At 43.7% G+C, this 10,224-nt stretch overlaps 2 protein-coding genes across 17 annotated transcripts in view; one reads left to right on the forward strand and one right to left on the reverse strand.

Annotated features, from left to right (window-relative positions):
- BMP2 (bone morphogenetic protein 2) overlaps positions 1-10,224 on the reverse strand; it is a 235,838-nt gene that overhangs the window by 177,685 nt on the left and 47,929 nt on the right. The window lies entirely within an intron of this gene.
- LOC147655169 (uncharacterized) lies at positions 1,505-7,527 on the forward strand. Its single transcript, XM_086873932.1, has 2 exons — positions 1,505-3,925; positions 7,247-7,527. Exons 1-2 carry the CDS (start codon positions 3,593-3,595, stop codon positions 7,445-7,447), a joined length of 534 nt encoding a protein of 177 aa, XP_086730058.1. The 5' UTR covers positions 1,505-3,592; the 3' UTR covers positions 7,448-7,527.

The raw sequence follows: 10,224 nt of genomic DNA on the forward strand, positions 1-10,224 counted from the left end.
TTCTCCTTTCTGTGTTTTCCCTCTTTCATCCTCATCAGTTCAGAACCTGCAATTCCTAAAACTACAGAAGTCCTGCAGGTCTGCAGGGGTCAGAAATGAGAGCTCCCTGCTCCAGGGTATGACCTGACCATCAACACCTCTAGTCAAGTTTAGAGCCATTGCCTATAAAGAACATTCTAGCATGGAACTAATACAGTATCCTCAAGTCACATTGGCCTTGGCATGTGGCTCATCTGCCTGCTACAATGCAAATGTTTCACTCCTGTCACGGCAGGGACATGAGGAGCAGCTCACTCCAGATAATGGGTGAACAAGGAGCCACATCTGTGACTACCATGGTATAGCAGGTCCTTAGGAACCTGCAAAGCTCAAAGCTCCTCTGGATGCTGCTGTAGGTAAGGGGAAACTCCTGCCAATTCCTGAAATGGACATGAAATATTTGAGTTTCAGGTTGGTGGATTTCACTCCAAGGAGTTATCTTAAGAAGGAGATTAAAAAAAAATAACAGCACAAGATCCCTGGCTCTGCATGCACTGATAAACAAGAAATCATCCAGTTTATATTGTCTGATTATCTCACAGAATCACAGGATGGTTTGAGTTGGAAGGGACTCTAAATATGATCTATTTCCAGCTCTGTGCATGGGCAGGGACACCTCGCACTAGGTGAGGTTGCATTTGCCCTTCTGGTTTCGGAGCTGTTAAGTGCATGGATGGCCCCAGCACAAAGGAGGACCAGATACTCTGTGCCAACACCAGGGATCTGCAGCACTTTAGCAGGAAAGCAAAGAGCACACGATGAGCCCTGACTGCCGGCGAGGGAGGGAGCTGGAGCCGGGTTAGTCAGAAGGCAAAAGCCGTGCTCCGACCAAGGCAGCCAAGTGATGTTTAATGACCAGGAAAAATTCAGTGCTTTGGGTTTAATGACTCATGGAGCATGCAGCACCTCCTACCAACGTGCTGTGGCACTCATACCCAGGAGGAAGTGTGTCAGCTACTGAGTCACGCAGCTCCGCAGAATTGGCTGCCGCCAACCCAAATACAAACTATGCCCAGCCCTGTTCAGTCCTGACATTACCGTAGCCCAGGGTTAAGCTCATCTCCCAAGAGCTTTCTAAAATAAAAACCTTTCTGGTTAAGCAAAACATGATTTCCAAACCCAGGCTACCGGGACCATGCTTAGAAGCCCAGTGACTTCCCTGCACGCATGTTCAGCCTTCCAACAACAAAGTGCCTGCAATCCAACCTGCCGAAGCTAACCTGATTTCCCACTTGGGAGCAAACTTTAATATAGGAATGGGACTTGGGTTTTTACACTACTGACCTACATTTGCAAATCCCTGGAGGTAATTTTGTCCAGCCCATAAAAAGGAGGGGCTACAAAGCCAGCTATATTGAGTTGTTATGCAGTAGGGAGCACAGCTGCACTGAACAAAACCAGCCCGTGACACGAGGAGAAAACAAAAGCCATGAAGTTCCACGTAGGAAAAACTAATACATTTCAGCCAACAAAAGAAGAGACTTTTAATTAACTTGTTCTCATTGAGTGCAGAGATAATTAAATTACAGAAACAACCACATTGGTGTAATCAGTTTAGAAGAAGCCACATAGAGAGACAAAGGATTTTTCAAGATCAATCTATGAAAAAAAGAGCTTCATTTAAACTGTGTTACTCTTCCTTTGTTAAACAGACTCATGTGCTTTCTTCTGGAGGAAAAAGATCCTCATTCAATCCAGTTTAGTCAAATCCTTGAAAGACTACCACAACTCTTGATCCCATTCTCCAGATGCTTTGTATTTTTATTTCTTCCTTTCTTCTATTCACATAGTCACTCATTAATGTTACCATCCATTTCAGCAAGGTGTATCTCCCTTCCTTTCAGCTGCACAGTAAAGACTGACAATACAACTTGATTGCATCAAAGTGCTTAAATTTCAAATACAAAACCAAAGTAGCAAGTAAAATAACAAAACTAGACAGAACAACTTTGCTAAAATATTGGGATGAGATTTAATTTTTAGAGCAGTGCAGCTCATGACTTGAGATCTTTCAAAGCTTGTGAAGGGGGACTGACTGTTTCAAAAGGGAGTATATATGTAAGGATGAGAGGGTATCTGTTCAAATTCTAATGGATCTGCACTGCTTGAACTACAGTATTGTTCAGCCAAAACAGCAATCCACCTTTTCAGTGTCAACCAAGGTAAAAGTCACTCATGGTTTGATCCATGAATGTCCAGCAAGAGTCACAACAGGACCATTCATGTCCAGAAGTGCTTTTTTGAAGTGATCCAGAATACACAATCTTACCCTTAGGAACAAGGGATCATGTTAAGAGGAATTCAGGTAGGAATGAAGAACCCACTGGTGGGGGGCCCCTTGAAGGCTGCCTGAACAGGTTACAGGTGCTCAGAGCAGGGCTCCTCCCACCAGAGCCCTGCACACACCTGTCTGATAGAGATGGTGAGATGTGACAGGAAGGGGGACACTTCCACATGAAGGAAAGTGGCTGGAATAGCACCAGCAGGCCATAAAAACTTGTAAAAGCCCCAAGACAGATTGATACTGCAGCCAACTTCTTTCGCCGTTAACAAATCCCACACAAAAGCTTAAATGACACAGACCTGCCACCACCACATCCTCAAACTCTCCTGACATCTGTACAGTACAGCTGCACCAGTTTGAATCCCAGAATGTTCTCCCAGCAATTTAAGGCCTCTGATGAGGGTGGGGTTTATATGAATAACAAGAAATACCTTTTAAATAGATAATGCTCCAGACAGACTTCAGTCAAGGGGGTTAAAAATATATTTTTCTATATATCTAGAAGTTAGAACTACAGAAGAAACTGCATGGCTGCTGCTATTTGCTTTCTCTGAAAAAAACCCACAAAAACAACAACAAAAAAACTAATAAAAAACCCAAAAAACCGTATGTATATAAAAAAATTATCATTACTTCATTTTTTTTATTAAGTAATATTTCAATGGAAGATCTTTTCTCACGGATATCATCTTTATACTAAAGAAAGCAGATTGCTCACACCATTTTATGAACATGCAATAGCCAGTGTTTATGAAATCCTGAATATGATGCCAAGCACACTGGTTGGGACAGAAACCTCCAGCACTTGCTGGGCCCAAAGCAATAACCTGGGAGGAAATATTAATTGCACGCCTTCATGCAGGGGCAGAAACACCATGATGGATCTCACTTTATCACAAGGCAAGAAACTCAGACAGGAAGAACAACAATTTCAGAGTCCTACATAGGAAGAGTGTCCCCTGCCCTAAGAGTTAATCACGCAGATGTGTCTGTAAGGGGGTTTTTCCCCAAGTGTGCCCTTTACACCCCCCGTATCAGGAGGCATAGCACAAGCTCTCATCAGCTCAGAGGACCGAGAAGGCCACCAGGTGTCCCCTGTGCCGCAGTTACAGCGCTCAGGCCCCGTTCCCGGGGCTGCAGTGGCATCTGCTGGTCGCACACAGCCAGAATTGTTACCAGCCCCAAGTTTCTCACGCTTCTTGCGCAACTGTTTGCACTCCGCTGCTGTTCCAGGTTGTTGTCATTTATTGTTGTTGCTATTGCGTTGCTATGGAGATGTTACAGCAACAGAAGCTCCAGCTGCCTGTGACCCGTGGAGATGTAAAACCTCAGAACGTGAAAGTATCGCTGCAGCCAGCCTGTCTGTGTCTGTGTCCCAGCAGCAGCACGAGGATGCCTTTGGATGCCTGGCACAGCTGGGATGCTGGGAAGGCTCACGATGTCCATTATTTCCAGCCCCTGACCCGGGACATTCGGACCTCCCTTGGTATTTCAGATGACCACATCTTGCTAAGTTTGATTTCTTCAGTCCTCAGACAGATCTGCATGAGTGAGCAACAGGATGTGATTCAGCCACAGGTAGAGAGGAAAAAGCTGAACTCGGTGAGGTTTGTGTACAGTGTGGCAGGACAAGGGAGAAGTTTGCCTTTAGGGAGTTTCTCTTTTATCAGTATCTTTAACTGCAAAGCAATAATAAACATGGCCCAGCTTTGAAAAAAAGCAGTTAAAGGATCATATTAAAGTATCCAACTCTTGGTCTTACAAAGAAATCAGAGTTTTCTTCTGTCACAGCAAATAAAATAATGACTGGTCCTTCAGCAAGCACAGGCAAGAAACTCAACATTGGGTCAGGGCCAGAAAAGAAGAGATGAAATAACACCACTATTATAACAACTGCTGTTTTAGGCATCTTCAGAGACTGCTCCTTTTAAAAGAAATATTTAAAGCAGTAGTTCAAGGATTGAAAACATCACCAGTTTTTAAGGATCTCCACCCTGACAAGACTCTCTTCTTTATTAAATTAGTTTTTAAATAATCAATAAAACATTTGCTAATGGGTTTGGAACCTGAATCCATATTGTGAGGTTTTCCTCACTGTTCTCAAAGTCCAGCCTGGCTTTTAGAGAGGAAGCTCTAAGAAACATGAATTAACACAAGGGCAACAATAAAATTGTAAGATTTGGTAATCCAGCCAGAGACTGGAAGGGGTGGGGGAGAGAAAAAGAAAAAACAGGGGGAAAAACCCTACCCTTAGGCACATGAATCTGCAACATGATTTTTCAGAGTGTTAATTACACTACAGCTTTCACAAGTCACATGCCTTAGGGGAACTCCAGGTGCTGCTCAGCCTCTGGAAAATGCTGATTTAGGTGCAGGAATAGACACAGGGAAGTCTTTTTTAAAGCTTCTATATTTAAAAGGCTGGGTCTAGCATAAAAAAAAAAAAAAAAAAAAAAAAGTATATTTGCAAATTTGGATGGAAACTAAAGATGTTGTCTTTAGCAACAGAGCATTTGCGTTGCTTTCATCAGGCATTATTCATGCAGGAAAGTTGCACAACCCCCGTTCACAGCAGCATCCCGAGCTTGCTAACGTTGCATAACTCAGACTCAGTGCAGCCTTCTCCTCCACACGAGTTGGTTGTAGGGAAGAGCTCTTCCCTCGAAACCAAACCCAGCCCCACGTGTCTAATCCAGCCCCCAGGGCACGCTTGTGTGGCCCACGCAGAGGGAGAATTGTGGCAGCAGCAGCTCTGCTCTCTCCAGGGCTGTGGCCCAAAGGTCAGGAGATGGCAGGAGCAGGTCACAGAGCTCCCTGGGAGGCAGCGCAGATCCCACCTGCACCAGAGCCCTGGAGATACTCTGGGTGTCGTTCCGACTGGGAACGGCTATAAAGAACGACATGAACTCTCAAGGGAGTTTCAACACGAGAATTCTCTAGTTTATTGCTTCAGGCCTGTCTTATAGACCGATACGTGGAAAGTACAGAAAGGAAACTCTTATTGGTTAGCAAAGTGCTACATTACCATCATTGGTCAGGGGCACACCACCCCCCTGACCCTCTCCTGCAAGGGAAAACAAGAGGACTGCAAAACAACACCTGCAAGGCTGTTTAGCGTCCCTGAGAATTGTTTTAATTCCTTCTCATATTTTTCCCAGGCTACTTTCTCAGGCAGCCTGAGGAGCTATGCGGCCTGTAATTTGTACAGGCACTGTGGTTCAGATTTAGCATCCATACTCTGGGCTGCATTCCCAAACTCTGCCCTGAGGCAGCAGCGCTTGGTTCTCACCAGCCTGACCCAGGGCCGAGGGCTGGAGCAGGGGACACCTGTACAGCTCTGTCCCTGCCACCTGCGGCTCAGAAACAGCTGATGTACCACAGAGCCACTCGGCAATCTCCAGCCATTCTGCTGCTGCTGGGAATGCAGTGAGGCCACTTTTACATTGCACCCTGCCCTCCATTTCAGTTTCAGTCTCCTTGGGGCAAAACACTAGTTCATCTGCACAGACACAGAACTTTCAGTTTCGTTTAGATCATGTAAGTACAGCTGTTATATTTAAAGCATCTAAAAAGGATAAAGAATTACTTAGGGTACTATTAATATGAGCAATTTTTAACTGAAGAGGTCAAACAAAGGTGAGTCTATTTATCTTAAAAGCTCCTGTCCAAATAGCCTCAATCCAGCATGAGATAATATCTCAGAGTGTCACTCCAACTGAGAAACAGTATCCTAAAGAAAATAGTTATAGTAACAGCATGTGATCAGACAATTATTTTGAACCCAGCCTCTCTCATTCCTGTTTTGCAAAGGATAGTACCTTGCCTTTGGGACTCTTTCTTCACTTGCTCCTACAGCTGAGATTACAATCACAAGACATTCCCATCAGACGTGACACAGAATCCACAAGAAACACCCCACAACAGGAATGCAGACTCAACCCACTGGCCCCTATTCAATGCTGTCTCTCGTAGCCTTTAAGTTTTATGTACACAGCCAGGCATAACAACTTTTAACTCATAACTTTTACAGCCTCACAGCAGGTGCTTGGGTTCCAAGGGTGGAGAAGGAAAATGTATTTCCTTTAATTACCCATGCAGATACATATTTAAGAGGAAAATATTCAAAATTAGCTTGGTACCATCTCCCTGTAGTCCTGACTTACAGGAGCACAGAAAAGATAATACCAAGAATTTCTGAAAGTCTTACACCACGTAACAGGTCTGACAACCACGCCACTTTTTTTAAAAGCCAAAAAGACAGTCTAAACTACCTTCTTTTTTTTTTTTTTTTTTTTTTTCCACTTTTTGTGGAATTTTGTAACCACCAGACTGAAACAAGGTAAAAAGGCTGAATAGTAGGATGAGTTCATCCTTGGTCATGAAAAAACAGCTCTACTTGCAACCATAGCTTTGGAAAGCTTCATTGCTTCAGCTGAAAGCAGCATGACAGAGGTCTGTATCACCAGTCAGCTGTCTGGGGAACATGCTCACTGTGATGGTCCTTTTTGGGCAGTTCCCTCCTGGCTTTGCCCTGATCCCTCCCTCTCACCCTTCTCAGTTCCTCCTCAGGAAGGGGGTTTTGGTAGCAATGCTAAGTGACTCACCCTCTGCACCAGGCAGGGAAGTGTTTTGCTGTGAGGTGCTTTTCAAGCATGAGCCAGCCAGAGACAGAAAGCAGACTTTAAAAACCCCCAGAAGTCCCAACATCCAGAGGGTGGGAACAGAGACACCCTCTGTGAGCCTGACTCATGATGGATCAGTGCTACCTGTGCTGTACCAAGGTGCAGCCCAGTGCATCAGCCTCAGACCCCAGTTCAGATCTACAAAAGCAGCTTCAACTCTCCTAAACCAAGAGATCAAGGGGTTTTTATTGCTCCTCTTAATCCAAGTACCACTTAAAAGACTTATATTTTTCTCTTACAGGAACTGAATTTTTCCAGAGCTTCAGATATTCAGACCATGTCTGTTGGTGTCACCAACCAGCAGCACAGGCAAGAAGATAAAGTATTGCCACCTCTCACTGTGGACATTTATGAGAGAGCAGATTTTCAACGTGAAAACCCTCTGTGGTACAGACAAGCTTTTCTCAACAGCTTTGTCAGTAGTGCCTGCTGCTCATGCTAGGGTTTGCACTCTGTCAGTAATGGGGGGAAACAGTGACACACACTTTACTTCTTTGCCTACAGCAAGTGGAAAATACTTATATTTAGCACAGTAAAAATCATCTGTCTGCTGAGCACAGATTTCAGAAATTACATCACAAAATAACAAATTTTCCACGGGGAGAGAGGGCACCACTCTTTTACATCTCCCCTTTTTGGTTCTGATGCTATTATATGAAGAAAGGTCTCCACAAACCAGCTGTAGGATATGAGAGCATGATGCTGACATGCTCTCCTCAGCTTTAGTCTTCACCTGCAATCTAAACCCAGACACTCAGCACAACAACAGTAGCTTCTTCAAGGCTTTAGTAAATTTACAAGTGCCAGGTACTTGCAGGGGCATTTGCATATTTTACAAACTTCTTTACGTAACTCTTTCTACACTGAGAACTCACCAATTGCCCCCCACACTCTTGGCACTCCCACAAGTAATTCCTTGGAAGAGCTGAAGTTAATGAGTGTCCAAAGAGATGTGGGGGAAATGCAGCACTTGCAACAAGTTGCTGCTGTTCCCCATCCCTCCGTGGCTCTGCTCTAGATCCGCTTTTGACACAGCCTGGCAAACCCTGAGTGGGAAATGCTGCTTTGGGAGAAGGAGGAACTGTCACAGCAATTGCATGGAGAATGCCGAGAATCTAAGTAAGGCAAGCTGGAGTGGAATGGGAATTTGGAAAACGTGTATCTACAAACTGGGGTGAGCCCAAAAGTTCCCAAAATTAAATACTGGACAATTTTTTTCCTATAGTTAATGAAAGATCATGACAGAAATACAGAGGCCTATGAAAAAAGAGAAGACATTTCTCCAGACCTCATATTTGTTAACAAGAGCATTAACACAACAGAGCCAGTCTTACATGATTAAATTATCACTTGATGATAATTTATAACACTGGCCTAAGAAAAGTACAGAGAAGCTACTAAAAGTATATTGCAATAAGAAATACACATTTTACCCAAAATTCAGTATTTATTATTCTGTCTTTGTCAAGTTACTTCCCCATGCTCCCAAAAACATACATTTGTCTACTAAGAGACTCTCAGCTATAGGTGTTTAATAGACCCTTTGGAAAAGGCATCAAACTCTAAACAGATCACATTCAGCCTTAACTGAGTAACCCAAATAAATTAACACTACCTGTATCCAGTAAGCCTCCTTCCTGACCAAAGGAGGCTTTCAGCATATAAACTGTTAAGAAGCTGAAATGGAGGTTTCATTTCCTGTCCTTTTCCATGGGAACTCTGGAAAAGTTGTTGCTCAATTACAGTTTTCCCAACTCACCTCTCAAAGGATAAGAGAATTACAGGTCTCCAAATCTGGTTTCCTCAGCCCCTTGAGAGATGACTGAAAATGAACACACTGCCTCCAAAACATTCCCTAATTTGCAATTCTTCAGATGTAAACCATCACTGCCTCAGATGCTGGGGGTATGATCAGTGTTGACTGAAAACTCACCTATCTTCCTGCAACACTTTATGCTAGATTCACAGAGAACTTACCCTGAGCTCCTCATCTTCTGGCTTTTTTCCCAGATCTTTTTTTCTTCATCTAGCAAGTGCATTTCCCTCTCCAGGGGATCTGGCAGGTGGGTGACAGAGATTTTTCCAGTAGTCCCAGGGCATTTCAGATGGAACATGAGCCCCAGCCCTCCTGGTACAGCAGGACTAGGCTGACATCAAACTCTACAATCTCTTCTCTCAAGTTAGTTACTCACAGCAGCTGGGGTGGAAATAGTGCTTACACTTAGAAGAGGTCAGGATTTGGACCAGCCTGGAGATAAGAGGCAATGTTTATTGACTGGCCTGGCAACCATCTTAGTTTTTATTGATTTTTTTTCCCAAGTACTATTTTTTTTTTTCCAATTTGATCAAGAGCTTGTGATTTTGCTTTATTTGTTTAGAGAACAAAACCCAAGGATGTGTTTCTGAGCTGAGCAGCAGGCTTGGCTGTTTAAAATTTTCCCTGGACCTCTACCTAGGCTGAATGGAGGAAAACCTTCTTAGTTTGACATCCTAACCCCATAAGTAAGGATGCAAAACTAGCTAGGTAAAAGTACAAGCTCACGTAGCTGTGGAGCACACACCAGAATATTCTGGCCTAAGAACTTTTCAAATTTTTACAACTGCTTTCTCAACTATTTAAAGTAACTCACACCTGAATTTTATACTACCCCATGGTCCATACAAAGCTATTTGCTCATCTATACAGGTACCTTTATTTAAATAGCAATAAGCAGGCTACCAAACTGTCCTACAAAGGTCTAAAAAGTCACTGAGCCAAGACAGTGCCAAGGAGCAGCACAAGCAGAGTTACTCCACATGGCCTCAGGCAAGGACAAAATACCCACTGAGCCTGAGCTTAACTAGAATGCCTGAAACTGGTCCCAGCTGGGTCCAGCTGGAGAGATTAAAGGCCTCTGTGTGCCCTCAGGCGACAGAAAGCCCTGAAAACCTTCATGAGTTCTCAAGTTCTTGTCTCCAAGGATGCCTGATATGACAAGTGCATGCATAGACAATCTAAAGAGATGAGCATGATCAGAGCAGCTCAGGGAGCGAGCCTAGGGGAGCAAATATCCTGTGATACTATCTGTGGTTTGACAGCTTCACAGCTGCATTGTTCTCACAAGAGTAACTGTTGCCCATGGTACGTTAAAGATTCATACTTTATATCTCTGCAGTCTTTTTCCAGGATACGAGTTTAATCTGAAAGATTTTCTTCCTTTATTCTCCCTGTTTCTCTTT

The sequence above is a fragment of the Cyanistes caeruleus genome, chromosome 2, assembly GCF_971803275.1.
Source record: "Cyanistes caeruleus chromosome 2, bCyaCae1.hap1.1, whole genome shotgun sequence".
Lineage (NCBI taxonomy): Eukaryota > Metazoa > Chordata > Aves > Passeriformes > Paridae > Cyanistes > Cyanistes caeruleus.

Coding starts and splice junctions, on each gene's coding strand:
- LOC147655169 (XM_086873932.1), top strand. CDS start 3,593: ATGGAGATGTTACAGCAACAGAAGCTCCAGCTGCCTGTGACCCGTGGA. Junction 3,926..7,246: donor AGAGGAAAAAGCTGAACTCG/GTGAGGTTTGTG, acceptor TTTCTCTTACAG/GAACTGAATTTTTCCAGAGC.